General features: G+C 43.7%; 1 protein-coding gene across 2 annotated transcripts in view; it reads right to left on the bottom strand.

Moving 5' to 3' along the window:
• The window catches only part of TGFB2 (transforming growth factor, beta 2), an 82,563-nt gene that overhangs the window by 43,657 nt on the left and 13,597 nt on the right, over positions 1–25,309 (bottom strand). Inside the window, exon 2 of one of the 2 annotated variants that reach the window (XM_012664916.1) lies at positions 22,992–23,075. The exons of the other annotated variant lie outside the window; for it this stretch is intronic. Coding sequence (XP_012520370.1) covers positions 22,992–23,075 — 84 coding nt within the window. The remainder of the gene's footprint in view (positions 1–22,991; positions 23,076–25,309) is intronic. 2 annotated transcript variants of the gene reach the window in all.

The following is a 25,309-nucleotide window of genomic DNA, read 5'->3' as shown; positions in this document are numbered from 1 at the left end:
AGCGGAGAGCAAGCCCTACGATTTCACTTCCATCTCATTATTTTCGTGTATAGAGGCTATAAAATGTCCACATTTAAATCTGCTCTCAGGACACTGGCAGAGAAAACTGACTGGAAAATAGCACCAATGATGTCCAAAGAGTTAATCCAACCAGTCCCAATTTAACAGAAGGCACTATAATTCTGAGAAGGGAAGGAGAATTCTTTAAAAAAATAATTAGTTTTTTTCTCTTTGGGGAAGTTAAGATCTGTCATACGGCTCTCCCCATTTTCTTTAGGATCTTTCAAGAAGTCTTTGTGACAGGGGTCAAAACTCAGGTGGTTTCTGAAGATTTCCCTGTTCTCCCTTCTCACAGGCAGTTGTATAGACGGGACTCGACAAATGCCTTTATTTAGTCCCACGTGAATGGCTCCCTGATGCTTCTTAAAAAAACATTTAGGCCCGGCGTGGTGGCTCACGCCTGTAATCCTAGCACTCTGGGAGGCCGAGGCGGGTGGATCGCTCAAGGTCAGGAGTTCGAGACCAGCCTGAGCCAGAGCGAGACCCCGTCTCTACTAAAAGTAGAAAGAAATTATCTGGACAACTAAAAATATATAGAAAAAATTAGCCAGGCATGGTGGTACATGCCTGTAGTCCCAGCTACTTGGGAGGCTGAGGCAGGAGGATCACTTGAGCCCAGGAGTTTGAGGTTGCTGTGAGCTAGGCTGAAGCTATGGCACTCTAGCCCAAGCAACTGAGTGAGACTCTGTCTCAAAAAAAAAAAAAAAAAAAAAAATAACTAAGTCCTCCTTAAAGAAGAGTTCTTTGAATAAAGCCAGTGCTTCATAAATGCGTGCAGGTGAAAGCCATAGTGGAGAATAAAATAAATAGCAAATGAAGGTTTGGAGATGGAACATTCACACAAAGCTAGCACGAGGCTTATCTACATGAACTCAAGACTACCTTAACTCAGTGGAGTAACTTTTAAAACGTTCAGGATATGTGAGTGATGTCACCAAAGATGTTCATTTCTCAAGTATTACACATTGGTAATTAGACTATTTTTAAAGGCTAGGCAACACGTCTGAGAGATTTCCTTGTGTCAGAAAAGTGAGAAAATGCCCTGTTGTATAATCTCATCTGAATAGATTTAGCTGTTCTCTGTGCAGTGCATGAGAGGTTACCAATAAAGAACATATGTTCCCCAAACAGTTGGTCAGCGCCCATATACACTGTGCAAGAGAGCACCCATGAGATACCGTCTTGAGTACACTTACTAGACAGAGGAGTCATGACCAGGGAAACTTGATAACGCCTCTCAGTTATTTCCTAGTGCTCTTAAACACCCAAGAATTCTCTCTAGCCCAGATCGAGTTGTGTTGCTACTTGGCTGTAGCCCTGGATTAGAGATCGCTGAGGGCCAGGAAGAGGTCTGCTCCACCCTCGAGCTCCCTTTTACACCCTCCTGCCCAGGACGTGCCCAGGACCAGTCCTGGGAGCATGGGCTTTGCCCTGCGCAAGGGCACCTTTGCAAGTTTTGCGAGCCGAAACCAGCGGGCGCTGAATCTGCCATCTTCCCACTCCCGTGTCCTAGCTCCAGGCCCAGGACAAGGCCTCTCAGTACACAATAGGTGCTCAATAAATATCACAAAGCAAAGGAAATCAATCCTTCTTCTCAAACAGCTAAGTCACATGACAATGATGAATGTTAACCATAATCGCTTAGGCCTGCACAGGACATTACGTTTCACGAAGCACTTCCACATACGCTATTTCATCCTAGGCTGATGACCCTGTAAGCCAGGTCGTATGATCCCCATTTTGCTGTTGAGGAAACCACAGTTCAAAGGCCAAATGGATTGATTTAAGCAATTCCCTGGACTTCTCAGTGCTAACCCAAAGCTCATCTTCTGACAACAGGCTCGGGAATAGGCTCCCCTGTTAGATATAAAGCAGCCGGAGGAAGAGCACAGCCCTTAGGGCATCCTACAAGGTGACAGTAGTAGGCTGAGAAGGCTAATTTTGATACTGTTGTCGTATCCCAACTTGAAGAGATACAGCAACACTAAAACAAACGAGCTGCCTTTCTGACTGGCTCTGACACTCTGGTGAAAGCGGGTTTTCTCTTCTTTAGGATCGTGCATAGTTATTTCTAGTACCAAGAGCAGAAGTATCTTCCTCTAAATGCACAGCCGCCTGTGGGTGACAGTGCCTGGAAGGGACCAGGATGGAGAAAGTGATCTACGTTCAGGCGCCACCTCAGGGATCCGCTACTCAGCGGCTCCCGCATGACATACGGTGACCTTCTCTGTAAACGGTACTTTGGGAATGACTGGACGTGAGAATCAGAGAGGGAGAAGCCGTGACAGTGCCAGGTCCCCCACCTGTCAGCAGGGATAAAGATGCTGCAGAACAGCCGTTCTTGGGGGAGACCGTTGCCCAGGCGGGTGTAGCAGTGGCATGGCAGAGACTCAGGGGTGCGATCAGCCTCAGTGACAAAACCACTCTTCAGTGTTCAAAGCCATCTGTAATTGCCCGGCGATTTACTGTACCCTTTAAACCTCCCTCTGGATGTGGGAAACCAGCTGCGACCTCTCTTCCTTCAAGATGGACTCACACATGTCAGTCTGCCTCGGACAGGTAATCAGCGTGGCCCAAACACAGACAGACCTGCAAAAACTCCAGTTGATCCCTTTGCTTCCTTTTATTGAAAGCAACTGACCGTACATTACCCTATTTTACTGTAGGAAGGAAGCCGGGGAGCTCTAAGAGCTGAGTGTGGCTTCTCCATAGCTGTGCTATGATTACACACTCTGTCTAATTCCATGTCCATTGCTCTGTGGTGTACAGGTCCTCTAACTACAGCTTCTATTCTTGCAGAAGACACCGATGTGTGGTCTCGCTCTCCGTGGGCCCTCCAGGTTGCATTCGTCTCCACGTAGAATAACACCGGGGGTGGGGCAACACAGACAGAGACATGAACTTCATGGCGTGTTTAGCACCTTAAAATATCTCACAGAAGGATCCTAGAGTCCTAAAAGCATTTTATGAGCCTAATATATTCATATAAAGACAGTCAACACTGAATCAATTCTGTTTCCCTAGCCTTCAATCAGACCACCTTTTCTTCCAAGTCTAGTGTGGGTAGAGGGAGCGAAAAGGTCAGGTGAGAACGGGTCTTGTACAGTGAGCACTCAGGCCGTGAAGGGCCTTTCAGATGTGAGCGTTAGGAGGATGGGGCAGTACGATTGATTTCTCTGTAGATCCCACTGTGAGGCATCATCGGCTTCCCCAGGCCTCAGTTCCCTCAAAGCTAGAATAATGATGGGCTTGGACATGACTCGTCCATCCAAGACTAGGAGACGAAATGCCTGCCCTTGAGGTTACTAGAGTTCAAGGTGAGAAAGCACAACCCTGCTGTAGCTTGGCGTGCCTTTTCTAGTAATACAGATGTCATGGCACAAAGCAAGCCCACTTCCACCCTCAACCATCATTTCCTCTCTCTTAACCTCTAATAAGTGAAAAGTCTTGACAAATGTCAAATACCCCAAAGAGAAAACTTCATGACAAGTCTGTCTTTGAACCCTATGACCCCAAATTCTCCTTCCAGCTTCATGGGCACTCTGTTGTCTCCCTCTGTTCCCCTCTCACCCCTGCCACACTGGACTCTGTCCCACGCCCTAAGCCCACCACACCACTTCCAATCTCCAAATGGGCCAAGTGCTGGCACACCACCACACCCATGCCGTGTCAGTCCTCAACCTAGAAACCGTTTACGTTTGGCAAATTCTATTCATCCTCAAAGATTCAGCCCAGTGTCACCTCTTTTTAGAATTTTCCAACTCTTCCAGAGCAGAAGCAATTTCTCCCTTGTTCATGTCCTGACACATCATATTGAGTATTATAGTGACCTTCTTAGGTGTTTCCCCTGACACATGTGAGCAGCAAAAGAGCAGGAACTCAACTCCTTTTTGTATCTTTAAAATGTGATAATACTAACACTAAGAATTGCTATGAGGATTAACTAAGGTAATGCATATGAACAATGCATATGAACAAAGTAGCTACTCAACAAATGTAAGCTTACATTATTAACAGAATGCTGGGAGCCCAAAGGGAAAGGCTGCACTTACTTTCAGAGTCTGATGCCCATAAGACTTTCCTAAACAGGAATACAGAGAAGGTCACAAATCTCAAGGCAGCAGCAGCATCAGAAACCTTTTGGATGGAAGCCATCCCTTTCTCTGCCTTCCAGGATCAAACAAACCAAGATGGTCCTTGGGTCTGCCTCTGCTTCTCGGTTTGTAACTATCTGTATCAAGAACGTGTGGGCAGGTATGAGCTTGACTCAGTGGCCATATCTTAGAAAAACACTCTTGGAGCCACTAGATTTGTTGACCGACTGGATTACTTGATAAACCAAGTATACAAGGAGACTTCCAGTAGTTTTACTACGAGCAGTATCCACATTCAAAAACAGTTTACAAAGTGCTTTCTTGTCCATAATCTCCTTTTTAACCTTAGTAACATCTGGTTATCTCATATAAATGCGATCCTATTGCCTGCTAGGTATGCCAGAGAATTCCTAACCCCCACCACTCCCATTGTATGAATGAAGAGATTGAGGTTTCCAGTAGTAGAGTCACTTGTGCAACAGCATAAAAAAAAGGGGCTGGATTAGCCGGGCATGGTGGCGCATGCCTGTAGTCCCAGCTACTCGGGAGGCTGAGGCAGGAGGATGGCATGAGCCCAGGAGTTTGAGGTTGCTGCGAGCTAGAATGATGCCACGGCACTCTAGCCCGGGCAACACAGTGAGACTCTGTCTCAAAAAAAAAGGGGGGGGGCTGGAAACTGCAAACCAAATCTTTCTGACCCCAAGTCCGCACTCTTTCCACCATGCCATGTCCCTTGCCCTCCTGACAAAGGTTTGTTCTGCAGTACTTCAAGGACCAAGGGACGGAAAATCCCAGAGCAGGCCAAGCTCAGTACAATGAAGAGCCTTCTTACAGAGCTACTCACAAAAGCAACTAGGGACATCCCTGGGAGTAGCCAGGTCTTATGACAAGATTCACAGAGAAACGACAGAACTAGATGGCCTTTAAAATGCAACCACCGTGACGACCTGCGACACTGTACTGAGGCTTATTAGACAAGTCTCATTCTAATAATTTGAAACTTCAATTTTCCTCTAAGAGGAAGGATGGGGAAGGAGCCAGACAACATTCAGAATTCTGAGACTGAGCTTATGAAAAGTCTAATTTAGGTTTTGAGGTGACACTACGAGGTCTCCATTACCACTCTTTCTATCAGCCCTGCTCCAAGCCAAGGACACACCTTGTGATTCTCCGGCTCCTGACCCAGAGCTGTCTGGTGTAGCCAAATGAGGAGACTTTCATCTTAGTCTTGCCATGTGGTCACGTTAAAACCCTCATGGTTAAAGGGATAAAGGGTTTACACAAAGGACTGACACTTCTGAGTAAAGGTTCCCATTTGCCTCTGATCATGCAACTCTGGGAAAGGCCCCTAACCTCTCTGTGTCTTGTGAACTGGTGATCACTTCACAGGGCTCCAGTCAGGCTCAGATATGACGTCGCATGTCAAAGTGCTTTGTTAATGCAAAATGCTAAATAAGCGCCAGGTAGCATTGCTGTATTAAACTTACTCCTAACTGTCACTGAACACAAACACGCTGTCCACGCATGCCCAGAGCACATTCAAAGATAACAAGCATCTGCTTACATTATCTTATCTAATTCTACCCCACTCCCAAAACACCTTTTGAGGTAGATCTCCCACTTTACAGATAAGGAAACTGCAGCTGGGAGCCAATAACCAGAAAGTACTAGCAAGTGGGGGAAAAAATAAAATCAAGCCCAGATCCTGACTCCTAACAGGTGTTCTTCCCACTCACCGCATCCACCCCAAACATGGGAAAGGCCCCTGCGGATTTCAATGCGTATAACCCACGTCACGCTCAGGATGGCTGCGTGAGATCGCTGTGACGTCACACTATGAATGATGACCACACGCGGCTGCAACGGGGCTGCCGTGGGCAGCCTCTGATGCACCTGCAGCCAGTTTGTTCTCAGTGGTCAGATATGTCCTGGCTTCACTGACCTTCCCTCTCCTCCCCTCCCCCGCAAGTCATCCTCCAGGTTTCATGTAAACCATCCATTCTTAGAGGATTTGAGTTTTGCCTTCTGTCCCTTTTTGGCCAGACCCTAAGGTGTGAATGAACTGTCCACAGCCCCCGAGCTTAAAGACAAATGAGATGAAGCAAATGCATGTTAAATCCACAGCCTGCAAAGCGAGGCTTTCAATATGCGAGAGGCTAATAATATTATAATAACAGCAGCAAGGGGCTTACCCAGATTATCTTGTTTAAGCCTCACAAGAAGTGTACAGGGTAGATGCTATTTTCATTTCCATTTTACAGATGAGGAGACTAAGGTTTAGGAGGATTAAAAAATTATTTACCTAAGGTCACAGTTAATAAGTGATAGACCCAGAATGGAAGTAATTTATAATAGACTATTTTTAGTACTTTATTTCAAAAGGTCAGATGGACCCTTATTATATTAAAGCATAATCTTCTTTATAACACATCATAGTATAGAGAGCATTTGATGTATTTGCTTTTCTAAGCCTTTCAAATATCCCACATACCTGCTAATGCTTATTTCCACCATAATATTCCCAAATTATTCTAATTCTATTCCAATATACATAGCTACTTTGCTTATCTATCTGAAAAACACCGTAACTTCTAATCCCATAAAATAATGAGGGACAAGATAGAGTCATTAAAAAGTAGACACATACCCAATGCATTAAAAATATTTGTGCTATTTAGTTACTTTTTTCTTTTTCTTTTCAATGAATCTAGTTGCTCTGGAAGGGGGGGGGAATATCATGTTTATTATTTTACGTTATTTAAATAAAGTTTTTCTATATCTCATTTTTACAGGACTGTTACAACAACCACAAGACCATCATAAATGACAAACTGTGACGTGGAAAGGAAGGAGAGGGAGGAGGGATAGCATTCTTGTGTCATTTCACAATTATTTTTGGGATCTAGAATGTGGTACTTTTTTGTCAGTACGTGTTTACTTTCTACCTTTCTAGACGGGGAAATCCAAAGCCAACGTTTCTTGCTCGAAAATGCCTTTCATGGAAAGTTCTTCGGAAGCCTGCAGTTGATTTTGTCGCAACTTCTAACCCCTTGAAACCTGACTCATGGGATATATCACCAAATCTTGCAAGTTCTCTGACACGTAGCTGTGTGCAAATTCTTCAGTAAAAAACTCCCAAACACTGTGGCGGAAGGAATGAAGGGCTTACACGCGGACTGCCACTTCTTGGTACGAATTCATACTTGCCTGGGAAGCCAACAGGGGCCTGTGTGACACTGAAGGCCTGTGGACACTAAAGGTCACTTGTAAATCCCATAGGATTATGCATTGACAAAACAGAGACTTCAGATTCTGTCTAAATGTGAGTCCATTCGTGCTCACAGACTTCTAATGAAACCCCTGATTACAGCATGAATCCAGTCCTAGGGTTTTCCTATAATAACTAACAGGCAGAAGCCAAAAGTTTAAGACTCTATGGCAAAATTTTCTTTCCTCCTGGTTGGAAATTGCCTTTCTTTTTGCCTTTTATTCTCCCTTGACACCTTTCTTCATCACCTAATGTTTAATTCAAAAACCCAATTATTTTCAAAAAGACTCTAAAAACAATTTATAGTAGGCTCGTGTCCCATAACAATCTCCCCACGCCCACAAACATTTATTTTCAACAACTGCAATGAGTAGCCAAAGGAGAAACAGCACCTCACACCTCCACACAGCACCAGTGCCTGGCAAGGCACGTCCGTTACAGATTAGAGCTCTGAAGGAAACTAGAGGTGGCATTTGAAGATGACCTTAGCATCATGTTGGGAACAGGAGTTGGTGACTTTGGTCCTCGTTTCCTAATCCTGACTCCTTTGCCCAGACACTGTTTAGTTCATTACAAGCAAGTTACTCCTCCTGTCTTCCACTTTTATGATTTCGAGTGATTAAAAAATCATCCTGTGGATTCAGTTCCTGCCCCCAAATGTCCAACATGACACAGTGCCACTGTGAAGCCAGCAGAGAAGAATCTGCCTTTCCACAGAGAAAGAACCTGACTACCCACTTTAACAGGGAAGTAGGACCAACTGCTGCCCACTAGTCACTTTCTCAGTCTCACGTCAGCAGGCACCTTGGGGAACGAGTGGCCCTGCTCGAGCGTGACCATGTGTCTCGGAGCACAGACGCTCAATGCTGGGGGCGACTGTTCGCCCACTGACAACATTCACCAAAGAGCTTCACTTCACACCTTTGCTTTTATAATTTTCCACCTTCAGCCAAAGGTGGAAAACTGAGACTCAACCAAAGCATAGTCACCCAAAGCCAAGGGACCAGTAGCTAAATACGGGCTCTTACGATGAGGGGACTTGGGGCAAGAACACAGCCTTGAGCTCCGTGGGGCGGGGGGTGAAGAGAGGGGCCTTTAAAAGGTGCGGGAGAGCTGTTTCCAACGCTATGGTTTAATTTTCACACAAACACTTCAAAAAAACCTTTTTTTCCAGATGAGTTGGGGGGAGTACGACTGGCGACCCCCGTCTGGTAAGCGCAGGAAACAACCAGAGCCAAACCTCACTCATCAGATGAGGTGACGACAAACGTAAAACATGGGACGTGGCAAGTGTGCTTCTCTGGCAACTGCTAATTTCTTCAACTTGAAAATAATTCATCCCTGCTCCAGACCGAGATGGCCCCACTATGTGCATGTGTACACACACACAGCCACACACTCCTAGTCACATTATCTCATTTACTAGCTCTGTTTATTGATGTGCAAAGTTCAGAACTGTCTGGAACTCTGCCTCCGTCCCCCTCTCCTTTAGGAACACCACGGAGAGCTGAGCTTTTGCAGAGTTAGGGTTTGGTTTTGTTTGTGATCTTGTCACTGGCACCTTATGAAGACATCATGTTTTAACACAGAGACTTGAGATTTAGGATGCAGCAGACCCAGATTCTACCCCTGGCTCTGCCACGGAAAAGTGTGGCCCTCGGCAAGTGTCTTAAGCTCTTAGGCCCCAGTTTCCTCATCTGTAAAATGTTAACAACATTTAACTTGTAGGGCAGTTGGGAAGATTAGAGAAAGTGAGAAGCAGCAGAAGGCATAGGAAGCGCCTTGGATCATTCGGGCTTTGATTGATGTACTGTCCTTCCTTGCTCTATGACAGTTTTACTAAAGTAACAATCAAGAGAGACCCTGGAACAGAACAGAATTGAGACTGGACCATCCACCGAACTCTCTAAGCTGTGCTTTCCCCACCTATAAAGTGGGGATGATAATAGCATCTACCGCACAGAATGGTGAGGATAAAACGGGACGGGGAAAGTAAAACATTTAGCACTGTGCCTGGCCCCTGGTAAGCACCTCGACATGTCAGCCTCCAGTACTTTTTCCTGGATTCCAAGTTGTCAGCCAAAGAGCTGTTCCTGGCAAATCTTTGTTCACCGTCCCAGCTCCCTACTCATTCAGGGATTCCTCCGAACGCTGAGCTGCTTTCCCAGCAGCCTGGCCTGCCCCCACTCTATTCAGCTCTGCTCTTCATCTCTAGATGAAGCAAAAATCTGGTAAATATTACACTTACAAGGTAACAGGTCTGGAATGCTTGGCATCCCAGGCGGAGTGCAGTTGCGTCTTGGCACCCAGACACATATACTCCGCAGCCTAGGGCCAAACTACATTTGGCCGCTTGGTGCAATTCAAATAAAGATATTAAAAATCCTCCAACTCTATAAACATTTGTACTGTTTGCTAATCAAAGGGGTTAGCTTTAAAAAAAAAAAAAGCCATCTAAAAAGAACTTAGCACGCTGAATACTCTCCCCAGTTTCATACCTTAAGGAACACGACATCTGTGTGTACCACGTAGGTGTCTAACTTGGTATGATAGCACAGCGATTTACATGTTTTAGGCCACGTGGAATCTACTTCCAGAGTGGAATGCATACAGACCGAGGTCATTTTCATTCTGGAGTTTGTGCCTGAACCATTATACCATAGCACTGCTTTGGGGGTCACGTGATTGGTAATTGACTTGAACTTCCAATTAATGAAAGCGATGATGACAGTGGCACCTTTGGTGGGTGGGTGTCCCAGCTCTACCACTTAATAGCTTGGGCAAGTTATTTAAGCTCTCTCCACCTTGGTTTCCTCATGTGTGAAATGGGGAAAATAATAATATCATTGCCAGGATCGAATGATTCAGTATCTCTAAAAATGCTTAGAAGAGTACCTGGAGTATATGAAGCACTACATAAGTATTATTATTAATGCTGTTCTTGTTGTTATTGGCCAAATAACAAGTATAGATGAAAGGAACTAACACACGGGTACTTACCAAAGGGTAACTAGCTCCTTAAGTAAAAGAAGTTAAATGCAACTGGACAGTTTTAGACCCATCTTTCTCCATTAACTGAAAGCATGTAAAGAAAAATGGTAAACCGAGATTATATCACAGCCAGTGAACTTAAACTTGATCTTCCCTGATTCAGATGTCAGGACTCACTGAATTTCTCTCGGGCATAAGAACAGAAAAAAGATACCATTTTTAACTGGCTTCATCTTACCTTCCAGATATTTAACCTCAGAACTTTCAAATAAAACCTCTCTCTAAATGGCAACTTTGAGAAAAAAAACAGGAAAGCTGAGTCTGAGCATTAGGTACAACATTTTCATAAGGTTAAAGAAAAGATACCACATTCTCTTGGTCTGTTTTCACAACTAAGGTACTAATGAGGCCAGATTTCCCTGTGAGTGGCAGAAGGTCATGTTTCCAGGACTGCTGGGAGGACACTTAGAATCTGCTGGCAGGCACCCTCCTCGACTTAGCTGGCCTGGGAAGGTCTGCTCAGCGGGGTGACGGCCACAGACTCAAAGAGGAGGCAGGCGAAGGTTTCATGCCATCTCCACACCTCTTTCTATGACCTTCCTTTCCTCTCTTTCCTCCTCTGCCTTCCCCCGCCCTCCGTGTGCTCTCACAGCTCCTGCCGAGGCCTCAGCTCCCTTCTGTGTACGAAAAAGAAAAAACAAAACACTACTAAATAATGAATTAAAACTAAGGAGGCATGGCCAATGGGAGGCCTCATCTCAGGATCTTCCACATTTTAAAGAAGATACAGGAAGAGGCCAGAGTTACATTAGTAAGAGACAAGAACAGTTTTTTTACCCAGTAAGGCCTTCTGGGACCTCGGATGGCATTCTTTGGAAGCATCTATCCTGCCTCCCCATGAAACTGGGCAGAGTTTCTCTCCAGCCACAGCTCCCCAGGATGCAGACAGGATTGGGCTTCCCCAGGATCCAGGCTAGGGCAAGGCTGAACAGCAGAGGGGCAGGTGACCAGCAGAAGAGCAGGACTTCTGTTCTTTGTCTAACGAAGCATAAGTATTTCCCAATGTAAAGTACATGGTGGGAGGAGCACTAAACTGAATGAATCACAGTGCCGATTTGGGGGTGGAGTTGGTGGAGAGGGATGTCCTTGTGGTTAACCACATTTTACTGGGGTTTTTTATTGATTGCAGTTGTATTGAAAGAGACATGACTCACACATACCATATTCAGAGCCACGTAAAGCACTAGGTTCTAATGGAATTTCAATGTATGAAAATGTCACGAACTATACTATAAAATGTGTAAAGTTTTGCTATCAACGTAGATATCATTTGCTTCTGTCCTCTAACAGCTGAAGAAGAGGCTGGTTTTTCTATTTCCCCTTTTCAGTTTAAGCCTGTGGCTATTCACTGCTCAGGATACACATGGTTCTGTGTATGTTAGGAATCGCTTCTCCTAAAACCTGGTTTCACTAGCCAGCCACCTTCCTATGTGTTCTGATTGCACTTCGCTTGTAAAGGCCATTTGGTGATTTTTTGTTTTTCTGCTTTGTGTAGGGTAGTTGACAAATCTGTCTCCATAAATGGGCTATAAGCTACTTGAGGGCAGGGATAGTATAATAATAACAATAAAAACAGTAAGAATAACAACAACAAAGGCAACGCTACTCTTACTGGGGAGCATACCATCTGTCAGGTACCCACTTGGATCGTCCCATTAGATAGGGGATAAGAAACTGAGGCTTAAAGAGCGAACTTGCCCAGTGCTATGCAACCAGAAAGAGTATCACCTCTACTTAAACCTAGTCACGTGATCTGAGTACCCTCCCTCTGGGGAGCTGGTGCCGACCCTTCCAGGACGAATCCACCCCTTACTTATCTCCTTTTTTATCCACCTGCGTAATTCAGGCACCGAGCCCTCGAGGCAATGTATGCTCAGTGAATATTAACTGAATTAAATGGAATAAAACACAATTTTCCAGGTCATTGTCTTCAGGAAGCATCCAGGCAGAGCCTAAAGTGAAATGACAAGGAATCAAGATGGTCGATGTACCACCCCTTTGTAGAAATAGTTACTAACACACATAGTCCTTTTAGGCTAATTCTGAGGGAGTTTCTGGCTCTCCTAATAAGACAAAGAATGCCATATTGTCTTGTTTACTTCTTTTACCATTTTTTAAAAAATTTTACTGTGGTAAGAACACTTAACATGAGACCTAGCCCCTTAACAAATTTTTTAAGTGTATGATGTATTATTGTTGACTATAGGTACAATGTTGTACAACAGATCTCTAGAGTTTATCCATCTTGCTTAACTGAAATTTATGCCCATTTATTAGTAACTTCCCATTTCCCCCTCCCCCAGCCCTGGCAACCACCATTCCTCTTTTTGATGCTATGAATTTGACTACTATTATACATACCTTATATTTTAAAAAAACTATCTCCAGTATTATTTTCCTCTCACAGAAACTGGTATTACTTTATATTTTTTCTAGACTTTGGAAAAAAAAATCACTCACTGTTCTCAATGTATGCCAACATGACATTAAAAACATGGGCTGGAATTTCTAGTTTTTCTATGGTTCTCAGAAAAGAAAAGCAAAAAATTTCTCTATGGTTCTCAGAAAAGAAAAGCAAAAAATTTAACAGCTTCAAGGATCACCTTGAAATGAACGAATGACAATTTATTCAGCCCCTACACCATGTGAAAAACATTTTCGTGTTTAGATAATTCTTTCTGTAAAGAATCATTAAGAAGTAGGATTTTTTTTTTGAACTAATTCCCATTTTTCAGAAAAAAAAATGAGGTTCAGAAAAAGTAAATGATTTTCCCAACGTTACACAGTCAGCATTTTACCCAGGTCTCCTTTATGCAAAGCCTGTATTTTCTTTCTACTACATCATAGACTAATTGTCACACTCAAAAGTCATTGTTGGCTCACATGTGAGTCACTTTCTTGGTTTATCAACAGCAGGTTGGGATCAAAAAACCAAAGGTTGACATCTTCACAAAGTTTAAAGGAAGGGACCACCGTCTGCTATACAAAGCAAAAGGAACAGAAAGGCCCATTATACGAACTCGTCTGTCTAGACAGATGACTAAACAGGGGTCCCTCCAGGGTTAGACTTGAATTTCCTCCATTCAGCCTGTTGGATATTTAGCAATAAAAAAAAAAAAAAGATTTAAAAGAAAAAAAAAAACTGTTTAAAGGCTGTAGTACTAATCCAACCTCTACTACACTACCCAGAGAATAGTTTAAAAGTATTTCAGGGAAACCAACATGTGTTAAAATTTTAAGCAGAAATCAGATTGAGACAAGAAAAGCCCTAAAAATATTTGTGCTGTCTGGCTACCGACCCAAGAGCACAGGCCTAAATGTCCCTTTATAACTCCAGTGACAGCAGTTTGAACTCACAGAGGGAACAGGGTCTCATCCAGGTGTCCCTGTAGCAGGGGACAAGAATGCATCCAAGTTGGGCTTCTCATCTTTCACGTGGGCTGGCAATCAGCTTCTCTCCCGTTCTTTATGTTCCCTGGGGATGCTGAACTTTTTCTAACTTATAATACGCAAAATGCTACTTAGCGTGAAGAAAACGTCAGCATCCTTTCATCAAGGCTGAGAGATATAAATGGAGGCTGGTGATGATATGATTTCTTTTACAAGCCTACTAATATTGCTATGCTTAGTATACACAAAGCTCCTCCAGGTAGGCAATTAGGAGTTGGCTAGCAGACCACAGGGTCCCCTGGAGAAACTGGGAGCACGCCAATTGACTAAGTCTGCTCTCATTTCCCAAGAAGCCCTTAGCAATAGGCAGGGCACTATTTCTATTATGGCCCATATTTGCAAAATTCATTCACTCCCTCATTTAACAAATACTTATTAGATGCCTCAATAGGCAAGATTCCTTCATGAGTATGAGGACTGACAGGGGCTGCCAGGAACTGGCTATGGAATTTCTAGGGTCCTGTCCATTGATAGATGCTGGTACTATTCTAATCTTTTAATGGGCATTAGAGAATTAACGTGGTCGTTTAAGTAAGAAGTACTCAGATTTACCAGCCTGCACAAAACAACAACAACAACAAAACCAGTTGTTCTATTCATGGAATGCAATTAAAAAACACCAGAGGTTTATATTGCACACTCTAATTATTATCCAGCCTGGGCAAGAGAAGAACTACAAGTATGCACTCATCCTCCGTATAAATTCATATAAGAAGAAACTACTTCCACTCTGCAAATGGGAAACACAGAGAACATGCATGAGCTAAGCTCGGAGGCCACTGCTTAATTCCAGTACCAGCCTTCAAGCCTGTGGGTTCTGCAGCCTGCCTTAAACTTTCATAGGTTTGTAGGAGAAAAAATACTGCACTCGAGAGAAAAAAGAAACACAACCAAACCTATCTTTTTCATTTATCAGAAAAGAAGAATGATTCCCTAATGTATGTAGCTACATATGGTTCTCACTCAGCGGATTCTCCTTTTTTGACATCTCATTCCTTCATCCACATTTTTCTTATTTAAATTTAAATGTATAATCTTCAGGGAGTGATTAACAGGATGAGCTTTGGAGTCAGACAGACTGAGTTCAAGTTCTGGCTCTGTCACTTATTAGCTGTGTGACTATGGGGAAATCACACATGATGTCTGTAAAGCTCACTAACCATATTGATAAAATGGAGAATAATAATAGTGCCTATGTATAGTGCTAATATGGGGATTAGCCCAGAGCCTAATATGACTATTCAGTAACTGTTGGTTACTGAATTATTATTAATCATATTACTATTAAAGACAGAAACCACCCTCCCCATCCATCAACAACCCGACTCTTTTCTTTATGCAGAAATTCACTCAAAGTATGACGCGGATAGCCAGACAGAGCCACACAGTTCTATTGAGAACTATGTAAGCACCCCAAACAGAGGTTCTCAACTCTGGCTGCATGTTAGAATCTCTTGGGGAACTTTCTAAAGCTAAAGATGCCAGGTCCCACTCCAGATCAACTGAGTCAGAATTTCTGGAGGTGGGCCCCAGCCTAAGTAATGTAAGTAATATGTTAAATGCTCCCAGGTGATTATGATGAATGGTGAAGTTGAGAACCTCTGTGCTAGAGCACTCAAACAGAAACCACAGCCTAAACAGTCAAAGCTCCCAACACAGGACCTAAGCAGTTTGATATCTGAAGCCCACGTTGTTGCCATGGGGTTAGCTGCTAAGCTTTGCCTAGTAGGTTAGCTGTTCTTGGCGTTTCACCTGTTCCCTTCCTAACAACGACACTAGAGTTAATGATCTTTGCAGTCACAGTGGCCGCAGTACCTTCCTGGTCTCCTGAGGATGGACAACGGACAAGATAAGTAGCAGTCTTGAGAAAACAAGCGACGAGAACCAGGAAAACAGAGAAGCAACCCCTGCTGCTGATGTGAGCACATACGAAGTCAGCTCCACTTCGGAACAAAGACACAATCCAACTGAATATTAGAAAAATATGGTCTGACCATTTAGATTTCAGAAGGATCCAAAACCAATTTAGACTCCAGCCGGTGGACAAAGTTCACATTCAGCAAAACAGCTCCAGCAGTTGCATCATACACACAACAGGGCAATTCAGAAATACAGATGTCCAGCCATGTGCAAAACAATGCTTTCATTTTTTTCTTCTCTTTCCCACCACTGACCCCGAGAGCAGGCTGGAAAAGCTCAGCATCTGTTGCTACTAAGAATAGGCCGTAGAGATGACTATTTATGAACTTGCAAGCACCAAGCTACCTAGCACACTCAGGGGCGGTCAGAGGGGATCGCTGTCACCGTGTTGAGAGTAACACAGCAGATGTCCCATGCCAGGCAGGGTGCCTTTCCAGTTTGTTCACAGGATACATCAGGTAGGAGCACAACTCTAAACAGACTACCTGCTGGGTCACTGTCAGGAGACCAAGGTTCAGGTCAGGCAGATCTAGGGAACTGCAAGGCACACATTGTTTACATTGGCATGGAACTCACACAAGAGAGATAAGAAACAGGAAAGTCGTGCTCCCTCTAGCAAACAGTTAAGCATCTACAGACTCTCATGGAAACTTAGCCTGAACTCTTACTGTGGACAACATCTACCAGACACTGCTGGGCATGCAGGGACCAGGTGGCAATCTAGGACGCTACGGCTAAGGGATGTCACTACAAGTTTTGGAGGTAAGCCCGAGTTTCCAAGTTTCCCTGACAGACATAAACTTCATCTAACACATCAGGACTTGCTTTAGAAACCTGGTTCTCCCAACTGTACCTTTTATACCAGATAACCCTGTCTCCATTAGAGGAGTATGGCACCGATAAGAATGGGGGGACATAACATTTATGTCTGTCTTATAGAATCAACCTGCTAAGTATTCAGTAAATATTCACGATAAAGCCTCCATGATCCACCGATACAGCAACAGTGTGGACCCACGCATGTCATACCCACAAAACAGAAAGGTTTTAACATGGGTGAAATCTTTCTCTGTTTCCTGATGTGCTATATCATTTGTTCAAAATGTTGGCTGTCCCTGTCCCCTGGATGCATCCCTACACGCCCTCTCCCGTGTGTCCCCTTCCTGCCCTACTGAGGTGAGGCATGGCCATGTGACTTGCTTTGGCCAGTGGAATGTGGGCGAGGGTGACTGCTATGTCTCCCGGTTCTGCTGTGAAGTCAGTATTGCCCAGGTCCCGGAATGGAGAGCTCGCAGAGCAGAGCCACAGCCAACCCACGAGGCCACCTAATATGAATGAATGATAAACCTTTGTTGTACGCCACTGAGACTGAGAGAAAAGCTCCATATAGCGACCCTGGATTTATAAAACAATGCCATATTGCACAAAGCCCCATTTATACCACAGCACATCATTACATGGATGTTTATATACAGCAGCTCCACGATGTCTTCTGAATGCATCAACTTTGACTTATAAATACTTGATATAACAAAACCTTGATATAACAATATTGCCCTACTCTCCTGACCCAGTATTTCAAAGCAATTCTCTTATAAGAACACATCAATTTTTTTCAAAGGCCACACTAGCATTTCTTGCTGTTTTGCAATTCGTCAAGATGGTAGTCATGCAAGCTCATGGAAGAACCAACATGAAAAGGGGCAAATCTTCTCCTTCCAGAAAACATAAACAGCTTCCTATTGCTGCTTGATGACTGCCAAACTATAATCTCAAAGCTTATCTTTTAATCAGCAAATACCATCTCTCTCAATGAAGCTTCCTTCACTTTCTGGGCCAAGTTAAGCAACTCTTATTCTGGCCTCTTAGATGCCTTACTTATAATCAACCACATGGTGTTGGCTTTTTGTTTTCGTTTGGTTGGTTTGGTCTGCCTGATTTCCTGAGTGAGTTGCAGGCTCCCAGAGACAGGATCTCTGCTTTCTTCCTACATCTACCACCTAGCACACAGTAGATACAATTGATATTTCTTGTACAGATGGATAAAGGTATAAAATCAACATACCAGTGCAAAGCCTTGCTATTCAAAACTGAAGGATTAGAAAGCAAACTCTGGTCCAACTGAAATGCTTTTTGAATGATAAGAGACATAGCTTTAAAAATTCTCTTATGACCTCATTTCAAAGTTTAGGCAAAAGTCCTATTTCATGCACAAGGCACAGCTGGACAGATCCACAGATCCTTCCAAGTCTGACTGTCTGTTTCACACAGGCAAAGGTAGTTTGTCATTCTCCTAAGGCCAAAGCATGGTCACCTCTGAGTTTAGTGCCATATGTTCCTGGCCACCAAGTTGAAGAGGGCCATGACTAGGCATTATAGAAAGTATGAACTCCAACAGCCGCCATTCCACATGCATCGGCACAACATGGGGGAGACCCAAGGGGCTATTTTCACACACAGAAGGGTGCAGAGCTGCCTTCTTTTCACAAAGGAAGGGGATGAGTTGCCAATAACTCACGACTATTAATTAAAAACAATCAAACACAAAAACATATTCTACATATAAAACCCACTGTAGCCTGCCTACCAAACTCTTTGCTTAAGAAAAAACTCAGCGCAAGGCAAGTCTGTTTGAGATTCTTGTTATAGTGCAGTGTCACCTGGAAATGCAGTTGCAAAGTGCCATTCCAATGCATCACAAAGACCTTCTGACTGGACTTCCTGCTCCTACCTTAGCCACGCTACATAGGTACCATTCTCAACAGCCACAGTGACCCCTTGGCTAAAACCACCCTTCTCTCCATTTTACTTAGAGGAAAAGCCACAGACCTTACAATGGGCAACAAAGCCCCACATCACCCATCCCTAATTATCTCTCTAATCTCCTCTCCTAGGACACTTTTGACAATCCTTGAACATGCCAGGAACAGCACTAGCTGTTCCCTCTGCCAGAATAGAATAGAATAGAACAGAATGCCCTTCCCCAAACAGCCCCGGATTACTCTCTGACCTACTTCAAGTCTCTGCTTAAATGCCACCTTCTAAATGAATTCTTCCATGCCCGGTTTATTTAAAATTGCACCTCCCCTCCTCATCCCCCTGACCAATTTCTGCTTTTCCCTCCTTAGCATTTATCAAATTCTACCATTCTTATTTAATCTTTATTATTAATTGTCTATCTTACACCATCAGAATGTAAGCGCCCCAAGGGCAAAGATTTTTGCTATTTGATTCACTGATGGTAGCACGAGCGGCTAGAATGTGCCTGATGCAAGCAGATAAGCCATAAATACTGGTGAATGAACTAATATATTATAAGAATGTCCTCTCTTTACATTTGTCTTCCCAGGATCTCTGCATGCATTTGAATTTTATTTTAAAATTATACCTATATTTATAGTTAATGTGGAGATCTTTTAACTGAAGGATTTGTAGGAAGTAAGATTAACACTATCTAGTCATGCTCACATTTCAATAGCCACGTGGGCTGTTTAGTGATGCAGAACATGTAGGAGAACTAGGTAGTTCCCTCAATAGTTCAACGGCCAAAACAACTACAGTGTTACAGACTATTCATACTGTATGGTCAGCTTCAAAATATTGGGCGGTTCAAAAATAACATCAGAAAACCAGGAGGCATAGGGTTAAACAAAGAAAATACCAAGCAATCTATCATTAACTTTGCTTTTTAATAGCTTGGTCAGATTCTCACCTGCTCTAATGCCTCTTGAGAAAAACACCATTTAGAAAGAGAAACCTGCAGTTACCCGAAGCTGAGTTTGGCTGAGATAGTAGAGTTTACATTCCTTTGTTGGCTAGGTCCTTACCCCGTGGAATGTCACAGGATGGGATTCGGGCCATGGAGAGGTCAGGAGTGCTTTGACCAAGCGCTACCTCAGGGGATTATACACTACCTTACACATTATATGATATATGTTACTTACACATTAAACATCAGCTTCGAAACCCCCTCTCCCACTCCACAGTTGCCCTTGAGCGCAGGAATTCACTCCCATCTGTACCTTCTAAACTAGGCATCTGCCGCCCACCCCGCATGATTAATTCACTTCCTTGCACACTCATCGTCCTCCTCTGAGGCGAACAGCGAGCAGGGGCTATGTGTGTTACTATTAAGGACAAGTCTACCTCAATATTTACATGCTTTTGGGAGAACGGAAAGCACAGGGCATAAACTGCATCGGGGCTGTGGGTTCAGGGACCGGCGCTTGGAGGACCAGCTGATCAAACAGAGGTCCCACTGGATCCGAACCCCTCCGTGCGGTCTGGCTGAGTAAACAGACCTGTATCATCAGAGCATCGGCTGCCTTGCGCCGCTGCAAACTCCAGGGAGGTCAGAAGCACCTGCAGGGCCTGTGAAAAGGGTGCAGACTCCCGGGCTCCACCCAGCCCAGCGGTTCTGACTCGGCAGGTCTCAGGGAGGGCAGGGAGTCTGCGGGGCGCCTCGGGAGACACAGATGCAGACCACACTTGGAGAAACACCATCTCTAAATCTTAACCGAGCTACTTAAAAGCCTCTTACTCAGGAAATACTTTTTAAAAAAAATTAAATTCACCTTCACGACTGTTAATCCATGCCATCGCAGAGAGGCTGGCTCCATTGCTCATCTTTGGGCTTCTTTTATCTCATTAGGAAAACGTTTAGGCAGACTAACCTCATCTTAACCGATATTATTGGGGATGATGAATTTAAAAAGAGAAAAACAATGGGCTGTGAGGAGCATGGACTGTTCCATCCTCCGGGGTATTCGATTGAACGCTGACGAAGCATCAGCGCTGCCAGTCCAACCGCCGGCGTCGGAACACGTCGTTATCAACAACACCCAGGTTAGAGAGCGAGAAAGAGCAAGAGGCGCCACAGGCCTCACGCTCCCTGCAACCGCTCCCAGCATCTCCTTGGACTGGAGAGGCGGTTCACGCAAGGTGACAGGGATGGCCCTGGAGCTGCTTGGCACCGGCCGACTCCACTTAACGAGTGTTCAGGATCACACTCAGCACGGAGAAATTCACCCTGACCCTGGACGTCTGCCCCCTGGCATACGCTCACTTACATTTTTACTCAATTACTATTTCTAAGAACAGAGACAAAAAAAAAAAAATGCAGAGCCCCACTGCTCGGCAGTCTTGCGTGGAAGGTCTGCGGGGGTCTGCAGGGGGCTCCCGCAGCCCGTCGGCGGCGGGGTGGGGTGGAAGAGCCCCCCCTGCTGCCTGGGAATCTGCGTGGAGCTCGTGCCTTACCTCCCCCTCCACACCCTCGGAGACACTCCTGATGTTCCCAGGCTCGCTGAGGAGCGGGGTGGGTTTCCAGTGTTTTTTCACCAAAGGAAGAGAGAAGAAGCTCGCAGCAATGAAGTGACCGAAAATAACCCTGAGCGAGAAGGAGTGTCCGCAAAGAAAAACCACCGGAAGAACCAGGGGAGGCCTCTCCATTTGCTTACTATGGGAGGAAAAGATGAAAAGGAAATTAAAGTAGTAGGTAAGAAAGTTATAAAATTACTGGGAGAGGATTCCAAGGGAAAAGCAAAAAAAAAAAAAAAATTGGGGGTCTCTGTGGTCTGTGGTATGGTAGCATCCAGGCCAGATCTGAATTCAGAATTTTGTTCTGCCCCTGGCTAGCTCTGGGATCAAGGACGAGGTATTTACCTCTCCAAACCACAACTTCCTGAAAAATGGACATCGTCATCTTGGCCCTCCTGATGGACCAACCTGGGTACAATTAGGATGATGTGTCTTAAGTGCCAGGGACATATGGAGTATTTAATAAATGTTTTCCTACTCTGGTTCCCTTCCCTTTTCCTTTCCAAATAGCCAGTCAGCTAGTGGGAAAAAAATATCAGAGATTGAACTCCTTGGTTTAGATAGTGAAATCAAATTAAAATTGAGAGCTTCAAAACAAAACTATAAGGTCTCACAAAAAAAAGCTTTAAAAGTATGGATTAAACCTTTCACTCTTTTTATTCACAATGCAGCTACCAGCCACTTTGAGGTTTTCTGTACTAAAATAAATGTCTACTCTCAACGGAATCGGTCCTTTTTGAGGAAACCCCAGCTTAGCCTACTGCAAATAAGCTATACTGATTTTTAAGAAGCAATGTCAGGCACAGTAAATCGCAGAATAGGACATCCAGCTTCTACTAGGATAATAAAAAAATTTCCTTTGTCTCTGTCCAGGACCTCCACCCACATTTAGAATCAACATAATCCAAACCTTCTCAGAGCCTCAAAAATATGTAGTGAACCCATGCCAGGATTACAAGTCTGTTTCCTTTCTTCCTGAGCATGGTTCAGGGCAACTTTAGCCACTGAATTCCTTGAGTTGTCAGGATCAAGGACACTCTTTGATTCTATTCTCTCTGTGGACTCATTGCCCAGCATACAGCAGGCATTCATAAATGCTGGCTGAATTGATTAATGTTCCAAATTAGACAGGGGTGGAGACCTCTGGCTTCGGTGCCCCTCAAGCCTAACATGTGGTGCTGGCTCTGAGGAGCTTGCACTTGGGCTGAGGGTCAGGACTAAGTGGGTTGAGCAAGTGGTAAGCTCAGCTGAGGGCCCAACCCATGACAATCCATTTCCTCATGCAACCTGGACATGTCAATACGAAGGTCACAAACAATGGCATCAGCATAACTCTGCCAAGAGTCTCCCTCTACATTCTACAACCTTAAAGGAGAGAAAATCTCCTTTCACTTTAGTTCAGTACAGAATACATTAATTGAGCAACTACTATGTGTCAGGAATAAGAACACAGACACAAATAAGACATAAAAAAAGGAACAGCCCCTTGACATTCAGGCCGTACTGGTCAACCCTCCAGAGAGTAGCCTCTGCGAGGGTCAGGAAATCAATGTTTCAACTCATTCTGTGACTCCTGGAAATCATATCTCATTCCCCCAATCATTCTTTCACATACTGCAATCAAGTGATTGTATTACTTCAAAGCTCTTCATCAGTTTTTCTCATATAAACTCCAACTAGAAAATTCCAGGCACCTTTGTGCTTGCTCAGCTACAAGGCTGCATGTTAGAATCCTACTTTGCCTTTGACAAGTTCCCCACAGGACACAAATACTAAAGATGGACTTGATACAACTATGTCAAACGAGGAATAAAGCAGACAAGTGTACTCACCAAGGTACCCACAGAGCACCTGGGACTGTCTGGTGCACAAGCTGCCCACTGAGCCAGAGGGTGTTGTAACAACTGGGCAGACAGCTAGGAGTTTTAAAAAGCACAGTCATTAGCTATTTTACTGAAGAGATGCCTGGCACAGAACTATACAAAGATTCAAAGCAGAAGAGGGACTCACTGAATGTTCTTATCATTCCCCCAGAAATCTAAGATTCCTGCTAGCTGGGGCCAGGGGATTAGACACCAAGGACCAGTGGAAGATTCTGGATTCTAGTCCCAGATCTTCTGGAATCCCTTAGCCAGCAGTCAAGACTTCTGAATTCGGTTTTCCCTTTAGCATGGTCTAGTGTTAAAATAACAATGTACAATTTATATACTGAAATGGTAAAATAAATACCTTGATTTATATTCAAGATGAATAAGAAAGGCCATGCCCTCCTTTGACAAAAGACAGCCTACCTATTAAGAATAAAACTTTGTTTTTCATTTGGCTGGCCTAGATTTCAGTGTTCTTAAAACCACCTGTCATCATTTCTAACCTGCACATGAAAACTCCTTCTCGAATGAGTCAAAAATACAAGTGTATATTGGTTGGAGGCTACTTAGCTATAGTTTTAAAAGGTGGAGCTCTTTGAAATGGATTAAACATATCTTCCATAACAGTTCTTATATCCAGAAATTTTGAACTTTGCTTTCTTTAAAGTAACACCAACCCAATATTGTTAGAAAAGAAAATACACCAAAAAATACTTCAAATTGAAGAGAAAATACCGCTGAGTGTTGAAAGGCTTTCCTATCTGTGGTATGGTCAATAAATACAGGATTTTTGCACGAGAAGACGTGGATTAAAACTCCCATTCTGTCACTGGGTTCCTGTGAATCTTTAGTCAAGCGCCTGAATTTGCCCAAGCCTCTGTGTCTATAAGATGAGGCAGATATAATGCTTACCCTGAGAATTGTTATAAAATTGAGACGAGATGATATATTTAAAAGAGACTAACAAATAAAAGGTGATCAAGGAATGTAATCATATTAGTTATCTAACTTATGTGATCAAAGAAACCCTGACTGCCTTCTAGGCCTGGCAAGAATATAGTTCTTTCCTAGCTCCTTACATAAATTTAGAATCCATGCACTTTCTAGTCACACAGATAGAACGTGTCTTCTAGAATTAACACTGCCACTATTCGGACCTGACTTGAAAACTTTTGACAAAAGACAAAGGCCTTATGGACTCCTCTCTCAATTTTTTTTTGCCAGATTTGTGCCTGTCACTCAATTTTAAAAATGGATAATGAAGGCCTTTTCCTATACCCTGGAACTTACTATCTCCAACATTCAGCCCACTAACAAGATCCCAGTGACACAGACTTTTCACACATGTGTGGATTACACCTAGTCAGAATGCTCTTTAATTGCAATATGAGGCTCTCAATGGCTAGGGTGGCACAGAAGACGAAGAGACCCAACACCCAGGCTTCCATAAGTACATGTTGCTATCATGTTGCCACCATATGGTATTTCCAGCTGACATCTGCTCACATATGTTCCCACCAATAAGCAACCATGTTGTTTATTTTTAGAGCCTTCTCCACAGTCTTACAGGAAGAAATTCCCTCAAATAGCCAGTCAGCAAAGACAGGAAGCTACACGGGATATAAACTGTTTGTCACAAGATTAGCAAGTCAAACAAAGTTTGCTCATTCCTATCTGACCTTTAAAAAGAGATGCTGAAAGTTATCTCACATAAAAATCTCACAGAACACAACCAGAGAAAGGCAGGCTACGCAGAGCGAATCACTTGGTGAGCAATACTTTTGCTTCACACTATGGCCCTATGCATTTCTTGGGGGGATTTAAGTCCTTTTCCTGGGAAACAGCACCTTCTTCAGGCCAGTATATGCCGTGGTGCACAAGAGGGACAATTCTATGAAACAGAATTCAGATCTCTGAAATTACCCAAGGTCACCCAGGTCACAGGAAGTCCATGTGAGAACAAGGTGAGGTAACTATTGTCATTTGCCATTTCCAGCATGCAGCCCTCAAGTATGCACCTTTGGTTTGCTTTCACTCTGCTCTTAAGTTGCAGTATGAAAATCCTTTTTTTTCTTTCTTTCTTTTTCTTTCTTTTTTGTTTTTAAGCAAGGCCAAAGGAGTGGGAGTTCTGGTGCTGATGCAATGCCTTAGAAGTTAAGACCATGAATTGGATGGAGATAGAAGGTTTCTAACAGTGGTTATTCAGGCCACAGAAAACAGTCCTTAGTTTTAAACAATCAATTTTCAATAATCTATTTGATTGAAGGGGCACTGTGATATGG

This window comes from Propithecus coquereli, unplaced genomic scaffold (genome assembly GCF_000956105.1).
Source record: "Propithecus coquereli isolate 6110/MARCELLA unplaced genomic scaffold, Pcoq_1.0 Scaffold94, whole genome shotgun sequence".
In the NCBI taxonomy this organism is placed as follows: Eukaryota; Metazoa; Chordata; class Mammalia; order Primates; family Indriidae; genus Propithecus; species Propithecus coquereli.
Note: the sequence above shows the minus strand (reverse complement) of the source record. Positions and strands in the feature narration are given on the sequence as shown.